The 15,125-nt window shown below is 41.6% G+C and overlaps 1 protein-coding gene across 1 annotated transcript in view; it reads right to left on the minus strand.

Moving 5' to 3' along the window:
- LOC126235230 (phenoloxidase 2-like) overlaps window positions 1-15,125 on the minus strand; it is a 211,408-nt gene that overhangs the window by 44,267 nt on the left and 152,016 nt on the right. The window contains exon 9 of the mRNA XM_049943961.1: window positions 7,454-7,642. Coding sequence (XP_049799918.1) covers window positions 7,454-7,642 — 189 coding nt within the window. The remainder of the gene's footprint in view (window positions 1-7,453; window positions 7,643-15,125) is intronic.

Genomic DNA, 15,125 nt, shown 5'->3' on the forward strand with positions numbered 1-15,125 from the left:
ACGCATGTGGTAGCCTCTCATGTTGCCTTTTATCGTTGTCAAAAACAGCCGCATCAATCCTATCGCGCTTGGGCTGCTGAACTTCACGGCCTCAGTCAAAAGTGTCAAATTGTTACTGACGTTCACAAAGAATTCTATGCTGATTCCATGGTACGGGATGCTATTATCTGGTCAGCGCCGGACAAAGAAGTTCGGCAACGTGCCATTCAGTTGGCAAATCCGACTCTAGATGAAGTTCTCTCCATTGCACAGTCTTTTGAAATTTCTCACGCCGCTGGGGCGCAAATAGAGGCGTGGGGTGATGTCGGGGAAATACAACCTCTGTGCGCTGTTGACAACGCGTGCGGCGCGTTCCCGCCAGCCGACATGGCCGCAGTGCGCTCCCACGCGCAGCCTCGGCCTAACCGTAAACAACCCGCTAAGAAACTGCAGCAAAACCCCCGGCAACTTCCTTCATGTACGCGGTGTTTTACGAAACATTCACGCGAGGATTGTTCCCAATGTTGGGCTGTGTGTCACAATTGCAAAAAGAAAGGTCACGTGTCTTCCGTTTGCAAATCCGCCCGCATACATGATGTTCATGAACATGACACTGATTCTGATTCTGTGTTGTCTGTCAATTGCACTTCTTCCCCTTCAGGGAAGTTATTCCTCAATGTCCAAATCCTTGGTCGAGATGTTCGCATGCAGGTGGATACTGGTTCTGCTGCCACTATAATTAATTCTCAGACATATCTTCAGTTGGGTTCTCCGCTCCTGTCACCTGTCACTTGGCAATTACAGACGTACAATGAGCAGAAGATTTCTCTCTTGGGACAATTTAATGCTGAGGTATCTTACAAATCCATTGTTCGCACTGTTCCCATATTTGTGGTCGACCAGAGTAACACAGAGAATCTTTTTGTTTTCGATGCCTTTCGTGTTTTTGGGTTCTCCATAGGTGACTCTGTCAATATCGTCTCTGATGCTGTTCCTTATGCTCAATTGGATTCCTTGTCAACGAAATTTTCGTTCCTTTTTTCTCCTGGGTTAGGCCGTGCAAACGACTTTGAAGCTCATATCACGCTCAAACCCACTGCTCGGCCTAGGTTTTTTTGGGCTCACCCATTCCTGTGGCCCTTCGTGATCCGGTAAAATGGGAGCTGGATCATCTCACTACTTCAGGGGTCTTGCTTCCTGTCACCTCCAGTAAGTGGTCCTCTCCTGTCATTGTCGTTGCTAAGTGATATTTGTCTCTGTGGCGATTTCAAAGCCACTGTAAATGCTCAATGCCTCATCGACACTTACCCTATGCCCTGACCTGAAGAACTGTTCACTAAACTTGCTGGAGGCCAGTATTTTTCTAAAATTGACCTGTTGGAAGCTTACCATCAACTTCCTCTCGACACTGCTTCCTGGCAGTTTCTGGTCATTAACACGCCTTTCGGCCTCTATCAATACCAACGCTTGCCTTTCAGGGTTGCTAGCACCCCTGCTCTCTTTCAGCGATTCTTGGAACAATTATTGCTCCCTGTCCCTGGGTGTATCAGTTACATGGACGACATTGTTGTCACTGGCTCCACCACTGAAGAACATCTTCAAAATCTCCGCACACTTTTTCATGTCTTACAGACTGCTGGTCTTAAGTGTAATCTTCAGAAATCACAATTTTTTCAGGCATCTATCACGTACTTGGGGTTTCAACTCTCTCGGGATGGTATTCGTCCGCTTCAGCAAACTGTCGCTGCGATCGATGCCCTTCCTCGCCCTACATCTGTTAAGGAACTGCAGGCCTTCTTGGGGAAAATAGCATACTATCACAAGTTCTTACCATCTGCAGCTTCGGTGGCTCAGCCGTTGCATCGCCTGTTGCATAAAAACGTGCCTTTTCACTGGTCCGCGTCATGCGATGCGGCTTTCCAGAAATTGAAGACTATGCTGAAACAGGCCCCATGCCTGGCTACTTATTGACCTGGCCAACATCTTGTTCTTGCCACAGACACCTCTCAATATGGGGTCGGTGCAGTCCTTGCGCACTGTTTTTCTGATGGTTCGGAACAACCCATTGCTTATGCCTCCAAAACGCTCACGGATGCCCAACAAAAGTATTCTCAAATTGAAAAAGAAGCTTTGGCCATTATTTATGCTCTTCATAAGTTCGGTGTTTTTCTCTATGGCTCAAAATTTCATCTTGTTACGGATCACAAACCACTTGTTTCCTTGTTTCATCCATCAACGTCACATCCCGACAAGGCTGCTCACCGCCTCCAGCGTTGGGCTCTTTACTTGTCTCGTTTCAATTATGAGATTCATTTCCGGCCAATGGCTCAACATGCAAATGCTGATGCTCTGTCTCGCCTTCCCATGGGTCCTGATCTGGCATTTGATAGGGATGAACTTTTGAGTTTCAACCTGGATGTTGCCGAGCAGCGGGTTGTGGACGGGTTCCCCATCACTGGGGACAGGCTGGCAGCTGCTACGGGTTCTAACCCTACCCTCTCCCAGGTTTTACGCTGTATTCAGAAGGGTTGGCCAGATTGCCTGTCTGCTAAGACTTCTGATCCTTTGCGGAACTACTATGCTTTGCGCTACCGCCTCGCGGCTAGGGATGGTGTTATTCTCCTTTCCACTGACAATGCTTCGTCGTGTGTTGTGGTACCTGCGTCTTTGCGTGCTTCGGTCTTGCGCCTCCTTCACCAAGGGCCTGGGGTGTGTCTCGCACAAAATCTCTGGTGTGCTGTCATGTGTACTGGCCTGGCATTCACTCTGAAATAGCACACATGGTCGCCGCCTGCGGCCCTTGTGCGTCACAGGCCACTGCCCCGAAGTCATCTTTGTCACCGTGGCCTTCGCCTGAGAAGCCCTGGGAGCACATTCATGCTGACTTTGTGGGACCCTTGTTAGGTACTTTTTGGCTCCTTGTAATTGATGCCTACTCTAACTTTCCTTTCATTGTCCGTTGCACGTCGCCTACCACCGCGGCAACCACAAGTGCTCTCGCCCGCATTTTTTCTTTGGAAGACCTCCCCTCTAGTCTTGTTACTGATAATGGTCCGCAATTTGCCTCTTCCGAATTTGCGGATTTTTGTGCTCGTCATGGCGTTATGCATGTCACGGCCCCGCCATTCCATCCACAATCAAACGGTGAGGCTGAACGACTGGTCCTCACATTTAAGGCTGAGATGCGGAAACTTCTGACTTCTTCTGCTGCTGATGAGGTGCTTCTCCAGTTCCTGGCGTCTTACCGTTTCACCCCCATGGGCGACCACAGCCCATCTGAGCTCTTACATGGCCGACAGCCCCGCACGCTACTTCATCTTCTGCGGTCTTCCACCTCACGGCCGCGGGTGCCTTTACTTGGCCGGTTCACTGCCGATGATCTCGTCTGGATATGGGGATATGGCAGGCTGCCAAAATGGAGCCCGGGCCGCATCTTTCGACACTGTGGCTGATGCCTGTATGAAATCCAGATGGACACGGGTGTTGCAGTGCGTCATTCGGACCAGCTTCGGCCTCGTGTGCCAGCAACGCCTGTTCCGAATGCCGCTACACCACCTTCGGTTCTACCTGAAGCTCGGGATCTTGGCATCTCTCAATAATCACAACGCAGCCCTCTCACCATCATCGCGATGCCAGCACAAGAACGGACGCCACCAGGAGACGTGCCCAGCAGGAACTGGATGAGCATCCTCTGTCAGAGCCAATCTACTCGCCTCCTCCTCCTCCAACGGACGCAGACACATTGCCCATGTCTCCTGTTATATCAACTGGACTTGCTGCAATGGGCAGATTGGTGCATGGGGCCCCAGCAGATTCGATCCCTACATCTCCTGTCATCTCGACCCGTTATCATCGGGGACACTTCTGTCCGTATGGGATGCCTCCTCCTCGAGACTTTATGGTGAGTCAAACATTGCCTATGGACGTTAGCCATCTCCAGGACACCTCCATCAGGACCAGTGCAACAATTTCAAAGGGGGGAAAAGTGTTGTGACTCGCCGATCATTCAAAGTGCCGCTGTGCAATTATGCACGTCCTCTACATGCGGCGCTGTCTGCCAGCCATGCAGCAGCTGTGCCACCTAAGCGGCCAGCCAAGCAGTGGCCGCTAGACTGGGACTCAGTGCTCATTCGAATGTTAATGTGTGCACATGTCTTGCTTGTCAACTTAATCTGTGACTTATGTGTGTTGTGTCGTTCTGAAATATATGTATTCAACTTGACGTTATAACACTGACCTAGAGAAGGAAAGTTGTGATGTTGTTGTAAATAATCTTAGCTTTTAGATTATTCCAACCACATCTTAAAAATAAACATATATGTAGAAGACAAAACTAAAATACTAACAAACAGAATAATTTTGTCAATTCAAAGTTTCCATCAATATTTAAATTCAAATTTGAAGAATTGTTTCCAAAAGTACTAATAGACATCAAAATACAAAACAAAAATAACTAATGACCAACAGTATAAACAAAACCTCTGTAACGCCCAACCACTTCAGCATCATAAAAAACAACCAAAACAATCCTGGTTTTCAAAGCTACTACCACAAATACAAAAAGATATACAGAAAAATTTCACCAATAATACAGCCACGGACTGATACAGTTATAGAAAAGGCTGAAAACAATCTGAGCAGCATAGAAAAAAAAATTATAATTTCAGTACAATGATATGTCCCCACTACCTTCAGTTAAGACTGCATCACATATAATGTTTCCTTTTATGACCTGCAGTCCTCTTTTTCTTTTTGTTCTCCAGTTTTTCTTACTTACTTTCTGAGTTTCTCGACACTCTTGATATATTTTGCTTTAGTGATGATGTTGGCTACTTCCATTGCACATAGGTTGTGCCTTGGAAAAAGGCAACAAGAACCCAGTCCAAGGCACATCTCATTTTTTAATTCTGTCTACATTTTATTAATATTCAACCATTTCTTCTGACGGTTCTTTTATTTTCTTTATTTACTTCCAGCTAGCAGCTAGGCAAATTGGCACTAATGATGTGAAACTTTATAACCTTAATTTTATTTTGCTCTTTCTTTATGTCCTTGATCAGGTCAAATCATTGAAGTATAAATGTATTACATACAGACTGACCTAGCACATTGCCATATAAGTTAACACACAGTCACAATTTCTATCAGTCATTAGTTAGGCATCATTGTGCTGCCAAGTTGCTCTATTCATCATATTTATATGATGTTGATATTTATTTTAACATGCCTACTTCCACAGTTATGTATCAGCCATTAGTCTGTGCCATTGTGGTTTGTTGTGGTATTAACTATGAGTTTGCACTGATAGAAACTATGGTCATGGTGGCATAAACTGGGTTACTACTGTTGTCCTCCATATTAATGAGGATAATGTGTTCTGGAATTATGCCAACAGAAAAAATTTCTCTCCAAGATACTGTCACATACAAGACGCTAATGTTGTCTGAGACTTAATGGCCATTTCTTCCTGCACTAGTGCATTTGTTACTGCTGATGAACTGTGGTGTATTCATTCTAGCATTCTAGATATACTTGTAAATTAATTCTTGATGATATATTACATATTTGGATTAAAGGTCATGGAGATAATGCTAAATTAATTTGATGGGTGGTTGTAAATTAATTCTTGATGATATATTACATATTTGGATTAAAGGTCATGGAGATAATGCTAAATTAATTTGATGGGTGGTTGCACTGTTTATACATCATTTTAAGTTTATTGATTATGGCTTGCAGTTCTTCCCTTCTGTTCTGGTAAACTATGATATATTTATTTCTTATTTTATTTTGAGAACAAGGTTGGTCTTAAACAAGTATTAGATGATACCAGGAGCCAGCATGTACAAAATAATTATACGGACATACACAGATTACTGCAATCACTCGCTCAAAACAGGAACTTGAGGAGTACATCCCATCAAATTTTGTAGCAAATCACAGATCGTAACACTACATTGAAGGATAACAGTCATGAATCAGGCATTCTGCATCAGTGCCTCTGTCACCTGCACTGGATAAGATATGCAACGTTGCAGAATTCTATTTAACGTCTGCTTCTTGTTTCCTTCCTATTTCTTTTTTTTTCCTTTCTGTGTCTCTGACCTAACATAATCCACAGCTGCAATTGTACCTTTTACTGTGTCCTTTCTGACTGAAGGTCACAACAGCAGGCTGGGGGCACTGAGAATGTTTACATCATATTCAGTTTTTCCATTTACTTTGGATTTTTCACTTTGTACTCATCATTTTTCTCAGTTTCAATCCTACTTTCTTCAGTCTTCATTCAGTATCAATCTTTCCTACTGCTCAATTTTTAGATACTTCTCAGCTTGCATAGCCCATCTTTTTCCTCCCTTGGCATAACAGTATTTATCTGTTTTCAACTATGGTAGCATGTAATATGTTGCTTATATACCTTCCATTTCTTTCCTTCATCATTCCTTTCTGGTAAAATGTTTCTTAACTGCAGTCAATGATTGAAATATTTATTTGCATTCACAATGATTTGATAACTACACACAATCTTATCGTGCATCAGCTTTGTTAGATAATCCAACAACAAAACCAGTACAGTGATGAAAGATAATACTGAGAAAGAGAAAAATGTTACCTGGTATTCGCCTTCAAGAAATGAAATATTGATACTGCTGAGAGACACATTTAAAAGTGAAACGATCATTCCTTGCTTTTGGAAATATTAATGCCTTCTTCAGGGAGGAAAGTGGGACAGGTCGGGCAAGGTTAGAAAGAAAAGGCAGATCACTTAGACTCCAGGATGAGAAGTAACCACATATTGTGGCAGAATCGATAAACAAAGGTCACTTGTTTTTTCACGTATCTAATGGGAGTTATTACTGTGTACTTCAGTCCTTCTGGAAATACACCTTCATTCATCATTACAAAGGTAAAGATTAATACAGAAAACCTTATCAGGGGAACTTACAAATTACTGTACCTAATGCAATGTTTCATCCCATGACACATATTCACAATGAATGTTGTTATACATTAGATGGCAAGTAGTAATAACATATATACATAAATTTGGAACACAGTAACAACTACAGCAGGATATCACAATTAAAAAATGAAAACTTAGCTGAACTTATATCTTCAAAAAATGGGACTACCTTTATCCAGCGAATCAGTAATTTAAGACAGTGTGAAACAAATTATGAGGTGCTGTTGGGATAGAAAATTATTTGTTACCTGTCAGCAAGGAAAACAAAGACTGCAAGAAAGAAAACTGAAGCAAATCATTGGTAGGTGTAAAAAATTATGGGTAACAAATGAAAATAATATGAAATAATAGATAAAGCAAGGAAAAAATATAAGGAAATATAGTGAAAGGGGAGAAAACAGATCAAAATATAAAATACTTAAAAGATACCCTAATTTTGAAGAGATGATAGCTGTTTCTTTAATTATAAAAAGGAGTAATAATTGAACAAACAAACCTGAACTGACTTACTTGTATTAGAAAGACATATGGAGCATGTTGTAAATGTGTAAAACGAGCAAACACTGATCCTCGTGGAGTGAAATCAAGCCCTCTGGAAAGATCAACATCATTTTTCTGCCAGAATGTTGCAAATTCATTTCTTTCTGCATTTTCTGATATCAGCTGCATACCAGAAACAACCACACCAGGGAAGTCCAACTGTTGAAAATTAATGAATATCAGTAAAAATACTGAAAAGAACTCAAGGGCACTGAACACATTACAAATCAGGCAAGCAATTGGTTTTAATTAATACTGTGTTGTACTGCATATGAGGTGAGGCAGCTAAGACAAGCCCCACCAGATATATACAGAACAAATTAACATACCAAGGTGCACTTTCAGTTGAGTTATAGCAAACAATGTGGTGAATTTTTTGACATAGACACAAGCAATTTTTGTCTATAGTTGCTAAATTATGACAACATCCTCTTTATTGTAAATATGTAACTTTCCTGTTATACTCGTATTAAGACCCATTGTGGGTAACACATGCTGTAATAAATGAGTCCCAGACTGAAGTAAAGAACAGTTTTTTCACTGCACAAGTTCACAATAAAGTTTGTTTCTAACAAGAACTGAAAGATTATTTGGGACCGCTTGAGAATAACAGAAACAAAGTACCTCGTGTAATACCAGTTCCATGGGAAGGCTTATCCCACTTGGCTGAGAAATGGCATACACGGTGGACCATGAAATATTGTGGAAATGGTGCAATGTAGAACAGCATGTCCAGGATGCTGTCACTGAGTTCTGATTGATGGGCTATGAGGTATAGCCAGCTTCTGTGCCAGAACTGTGTGAGCAATTGAATGCTGCTGCTGGAGGTCACATTTTGCCTTGAGTGTCCAGCAGGTGGAAGCAACTTCACCAGCCATGATGGCTGCTTGAGGAAGGCTACAGACACCAAATCACAGCTTCCTTTGGTTGATATATAAGGCCCAGTGGGAGAGAGTCCAGAGCTGCTGCAACCCAATCCTGGGAACCCAAGACTCAAGGCTGTGAAGCACTGGTGCCCATGGGGTGGAGGTAATGGAAACAATGGGAGACTGAGCTTGACTAGTGTGATGCCAAGAGTGCAGTGATGCTGACAACAGACACCGTGTCATTGGGTGCTGCTAAACCTGTGGACACTGATCACCATCTGTGAGAGCATGGTGGGGGTAGGTGGGACATGACGAAAAGAGCTGAGAGAACAGAGTGATGGGAAGGTCTCCACCACATGGGGAGAACACAAGGGCATGGAAAGAAACTGGCTGGAGATGGGCCAGGGAATGGCAGGAGAGTTGTTGCAGCAATGGCCACAGGAGCATAGGAAAAATGCAGGCTGAAGGGGGGCCCAGGATGGCAGACAGAAAGGCAGTCACCATGCATGTGTTGGAGTATGGGAATAAGTGAATGGCGGGAGACCAGCAGGTGATGGGAAGGACGTCATCGCAGCGTGTGCAGGAGCACAGAGAGAAGCTGGCAGGAGAAAGCTCAGGGGCATTAGAAGTGTTGCGTCTGTGGGGTGGGTAAGAGCAGGGAAAGATTCTACTACAGAGAAGGATCAGAGTAAGCCAGAGGCAGAGACACAAAGTTCCATGCTGTCATTGATAAAAGGAGGTCAACCATGACTGCATCAGCCAGAAGTATCGGTGAGTGTTGATGAGCAGCACCAGGCTCAACCATGGGAGTACAGCATTGGGTTCAGCTATAGTGGAGATGGGGGAGCAACACTCAGCAGCAATGAAAGCATTGTACGTCCTCCCTGGAAAGGGAGGCTGGTCATGGCTTTATGACAAAGGTGCAGCAACTGAGCAGTGTCGGATGCTGTGGGGAAAGGGCAGCAGCAGTTGTGTCATGTTGTTGTGCAGAGAACTGACAATGTCTATGTCAAGTTGGTTGCAGCTTGGCAAGAGGGAACTGAAGCAGTGACCTCTGACTGAAAGACATTGTGTGCCAATGGTGCAGGAGGATGGAAGCAGTGTTAGGCTTATGGTCAGAAGGACAGCAGGTGACAATGGGTCCAGTGGGAATGAAGGGGTGTCAGGAGCTGGTGGATGGTGCACCCTGGGCTGTGACACCCTCATAAGGAAGTCAGCCATGGCTGTAGCTTCATTCTGAAGGCACAAACCACAGGGCAGAATTGCACATGGCTGAAGGGAGGGAGCATGAAGGCCTGGCAGGACAACAAAAGTTTATGACCCTAGCAGCTGCAGCATGTGGACTCAAGCTTCATCACCAATGGATGTCCAAGTGACGCCTGTGGTAGCACAGTTGGAGGTGGGTGGCTGATGGGCAGTGAATGAGTCAGGAAAGTGGTGCAAGAGCCACAAAGGTACTGGAGCCAGAGGAGGTACTGGTGCGAAGCTTGGAGCTGGAACCACCCTGACACATGGGCAAATGATACCAGCTGTCTGTGATGAACCATACCTCTTGATGTTGTTTTGCCACAGATACTAGTAATGACCCATACCATGTGACATTGTTTCGCCACCAGCATTGACCTCCAGAAACACTAAGGAAATTACAAACACATGGTATTCGAGTCCACAAATGTAAGTAAGTAAGTATTCAGTAGGTGGAAGGAAGGCCACAGCCACGTGATTTGCGGATAGTGCTTGTTTTATTGATCACAGTACCATTGGTTTCCTGATACAAGCACTGCTTGGAAGTGTGACTGATGCTCCTGGTGGAGCCTGTACAATCTGTGTATCAAAACACTGTTTGTATACAGCATTGTATCCACAACACATGATGCCATTGGGATATTTACAAATACTCTCTGTAGGAAAGATGCCTGTGGGCCAATGTAAGCAACCCGTAGGATAAAGACATTGTGCTGGAAGTATAATGTAGTCAGTCTTCATGCAAAATACAACAGTTTGGAACAGCTTTCAAAGAGGATTTCAGCAACATAACATGTATGAAACTTAATCAATTAGTAACAAGATAATGCAGCCACAAACCAATGTCCTACATTCAGAAGAAGTGGTCAAACAAACATTTGCCCTATTGTACCAAGTGCAAGGAAACACCTAACTCAGGTATGACTGATGTGTCTACCTGCAAGCATGGGGCCCATCAGTTCACACTCTGCTGCTATAGTGTTCAGGCACTTTCAGCAACAATGGAGTTGTATGCTGAACAGGATCTTGATTGCCATGTTTTGTCTTTGCAAACATTACAAAAAAATGCAAGGAACTATAAATATGCTAACAACAGAGGACAGCAAATATTAAGAAAAATGCAAATAACATTTTAACAGCAGGAAAACACAATCCAGCCTGAATATGCGAGTGAGATCAGACAGAGGATAATTTCTGCAAATGTTTTTTCTCATCTAGCTGCAACAAAAGCTTCAAGGCAATGTTTTTCAAAACTAATCACACAAGGTGTTTATGCAGACAAGGAAAAAAAACATCTCCAGATTTCTTGGTTAAAAATATATTTTACCCTGGCTGAAAATACTCATTTTTCCTCCTTAAGTGACAATACACTTCGTCTTGGAGCTGTAAAGCATATCAATCCTTTGAATAGTAAATATTTTATACACCAACATTGAATTTCCTGGCACTTTAGCAAACAAAACTAACAAAAAAAACACATTTTAGAAAAATCTTTGATACACACCAACATGTACACTGCATACTTTTCTTTATGAATATATTTCTATGACTTTTACCAAATACAACATGGTAGCTTCCAAAGTGTTGAAATTGGGACTGTGCTACATGATAATCTGTTGTCAGCTATAGCTCATGTCATGTGATCTTGTCAGCCAGTAACAGCAGATATTCAGAGCATAGGACAATTGATGTAGTCAGCCTATAGCAACTATTACACAGTACGAACACACAAATAGGAAAAGTTAATTGTTTAAATTAATATACATACAGTGTACCTACAAGGGAAGCAAATCTTTCACATATAATAGTGCTCATCAACAATTGGTTGCCTTTTTTCCCTATGAGTGTGGTTAGGCAGAAACCTAAGAGCAATGCTTAAATTGCTGCAAATGTTAAGATCAGGAAAACTGAGGAAGGAAAGAGCTAAAAGACAAACTTGTCCTGACCAAAAGCAAATTTTAAAGCAGTGAATACTGTAGTTGCCCTTGACATAAATGCATAAATGTTTTCACTTTATGCTTAACACTTTGGAGAACAAGACCAAGTACATAGCAAGTGCCACAATTTTCTCAACAGTTGAGCTACCTATCATTAGAAAACTGGACTCTCTTCATATGACAGGAAGGCATGGATGTCCTGCTACCTATCACTTGACAGGCACTGCCTTCTATTGCCTATTTATAGAACTACTTCAAAAAAGGCAGTAGTGAATGGTAGAGCTACTTGGAGCATGATTTGTAGAAGATGAGACAAATCACCGACAAAAGAAGCAGAACGGAAGAAACTGGTATTGCTCTGGCTGCAACGCATCTCTCTGCATGCTAGAAAATTTCAAAGTTCCCACAGGAAAACCTGTTTTGTGTTAAATATCTTTAGGATAATTATACTTTTTGCCATCACCATTGCATAATTTGTTATCTATGAAAGAACTAAAATAAATATGAAAAGCTAACCTCAACACTTAGCCTGTTTTATTGTGTGTTACCCTTTAAGATACATCAAACAGGAATGTGCCAGGAAATTTTAAATAATGGTCAAAAGGCTGGTCTCCAGGCCCAAAATTTTTCTAAAGTGTTAAGATTTGAACAAGAGTCAAATTCTCTGTGATTTGAGAAATGTATTGCACATTCTCACATTTAACATAGAAATAAGCAGTTGTGATGATGTTGAAAGCAGTTTGTTCTTACAAAGTATAGCATACTGTTTGTGCTGAAGCCTTTGACACATTTTGTTGTTGGCAAGTGCTTGTGTGTGCACTGGGTTTCGTTGCATTTTTTTTTTTTTCCAGTTAAAGTTTTATTTTAGTGTTATTGTCTAGCTTATCTTTTATTGCAAAAGTATTATTCTGCAGTGGCAGATTAAAGTAAAGTTCTTGTTAGAGTATCAGTTCTTACTTATCGGAACAAAACAATTTAAATGAAAAATAAAACAATGAAAATTCCTGGAATTCTAAAAAATTCCCATGGTTTTGTGCAGATGAAGAAATTCTTGCATTTTTCCTGTATTTGGTTGCCTGGGGTGCATGTACCCTGTTACAATTGTTAAAATGATGTCTATGAAATCTGCAAAGCTGGTCAGCTGTTCATTTGCTGCTGTTCTGAACATCTACTAGGTGTTGCATGTACATGACTCATCACAGAATCTTGAAGTTTGCTGGCTATGTAAACCAGGATAGGTGGCAATCTGTGACAGATCTGTTAACAGCGTACAAAGCTAGTGCATGCACAAGTGTTCTGGAGCACACTGTTCAGCACACGTTGTTGAATGTGGGTCTCTGGAGCAGACAAGTTGATTAAGTGATATTGCTAATTATGATTGCAGTGGGCACAGGTCATTATGATTTTACACAAAGGTGTCATCTGGTCAGATGAACCATGTTTCTTGTTAGATCTGATCATGTTTCAATATGCTACCATCCAGATGAACAGCTGCTTGAAACTTGCACCACACCATGGGCACAGGCAAATGGAGACAATATTGTGTTACGGGGGACGTTCACCTGGATTTCTATGAGAGCTGCAGTAGTAACCAAAGGCACATCAGCTATATTTCACACTACATTATTGCAGACCACCTGCATCCCTCCATGCTTGATATCTTCTCTGATGACAAAGATATCTTCCAACATGATAACTTATGAGAACTGTGTGATTTGTGCATAGAAACCTGGTATGATATAGAAGGGCAATTCATTTTGAACGATACTGTAAACTAAAAAATTATATTACAGACTGCAAGACAGCATTAAAATTATACATCATCTATTAAATGCTAATTTATTAATCTCTTCTGTGTGCTTCTTTCTGAATCCATCATGATACTGAGCATTTGAATTTACTCAAAAACATTGAGTAGTCCCCTCTGATAGTTTACTAAGGAAGGTGAGAGCAAGATGTTTGTAATTGTTGTGAAGCTTTGCCAATCAGAATATGATACACCACTCATGTGACTATGCCGCAAGTTGTGGCAATGTATTGACAGCCTTAAGGAATACTTACTGAACTTTTTCTTAAGATGAACCACACTTCTATAAACTTATGGGAAATAGGAATACGGATAAATGTATACGCAACAGACTGCTCCCATATATGTCTATACATGCATACATTTCAGCACAAAGAAAGATACACATGTACACTGTACAAGGCACAAAGGCTGACTGGAACATTAACATGATGACTCGTCAGAGCAGTTAGATTTCAAAGATCATGCTTTACATGGTTGATGTGACCTATTGACACCACAAACTTATAGATTAAGGATGTGCATAAGCTCTTTAAAATGTAAGCTTCATGATTCTCATTGGACAATTCCAGAAATGTATCTAATAGTCTTTTTGCCATTAAAAAACCAGTTGACTGAAACTGGAAGAAGACATGGTAGGCATACTTAATTTTTTTATTTTTCTTTAGATTTATCTCAAACTAAATGGTAAACACTGCCATTGCTTCTGCAGTTATAGGTTTAGTTCATTTTGATCAGCATTACGAGCAACGTATGTAGTTTCATCTGCATATAATACCGTTCCTCAACACAGAACTGAGAGCACAAGCAAAGAACAGTCTAAGAATAGAGCCTTGTGGCATATTCCATGTTACTGGCAAGCTATATGATTTCTTATTGTTTGCATGCCCTAGCTGTTTGTTGGTGCTTGAGCAGGATTCCAATAGTTTAAGAGCATTCTCCCCTAGCCTGTAGTGTTGGAGGTTAATAAACTGGATTCTGTGGGACACTCTATCAAATTTTGTGGGACACTGTATCAAAAGTTTTTCTCAGTTCCAGTATATTTTTTCTTACTGTCAACAAATATTTTTGTTAAAATGGCCACTGTTACTTTGGTGATGCAATGAATTCATACCGTGTGCCAGTTAGCAGACAGTTATATTCAAACTATTTGTCAGTCTAATGGTACACAGAGTGCTCTTTTATTTGAAGCATTGCTTACACTGATGCAAACACAACTGAGTGAGCATTAGTGAATGAAGTTTATCTCTGGTGTAAATGGTAAGTGAGTTCAACAAAACAACATTCAGTCATGTCGGGTTTGTGTTTGCAACTTCTTTTTCATCTTCTGTTGGTTTTTTATCTTTCATTGAACCATCAAAAGAAGTTGGTGTGCTCTCTGCTTCAGTGCTCCCAGCACCAGAAGTATACCTAAACTGTTTTATGATGTGAACTATTTTTGTATTGAATGTGGGTTATGTGAGCAGTGGAGTAGTATGAGGAGGATGTAATGTTGCTAACATAATACTATAGAGAACATAGGTTCTTTTGCACCCAAAAGACAAAATTACAAACAAAAATAAATGTCCATAATGAATCTTACACTCTGAAAATGAGGTTGCCTATATGCTGTTTTGAGTCTTCCTGTCAGATTAAAATGTGTGTTCCAGACAAGGACTCAACCCATAACAATGGCTTTCACAGGCTGTGGTCTTATTGACTGAGCCATGCTCAGGGTGCAGAGTGGTCTATTCAGTCCTGAAAGAATCCCACAAGCTGTGACTAAGACATTTCCTCACAATACCAAT

The sequence above is a fragment of the Schistocerca nitens genome, chromosome 2 (assembly GCF_023898315.1).
Source record: "Schistocerca nitens isolate TAMUIC-IGC-003100 chromosome 2, iqSchNite1.1, whole genome shotgun sequence".
Taxonomy (NCBI): domain Eukaryota; kingdom Metazoa; phylum Arthropoda; class Insecta; order Orthoptera; family Acrididae; genus Schistocerca; species Schistocerca nitens.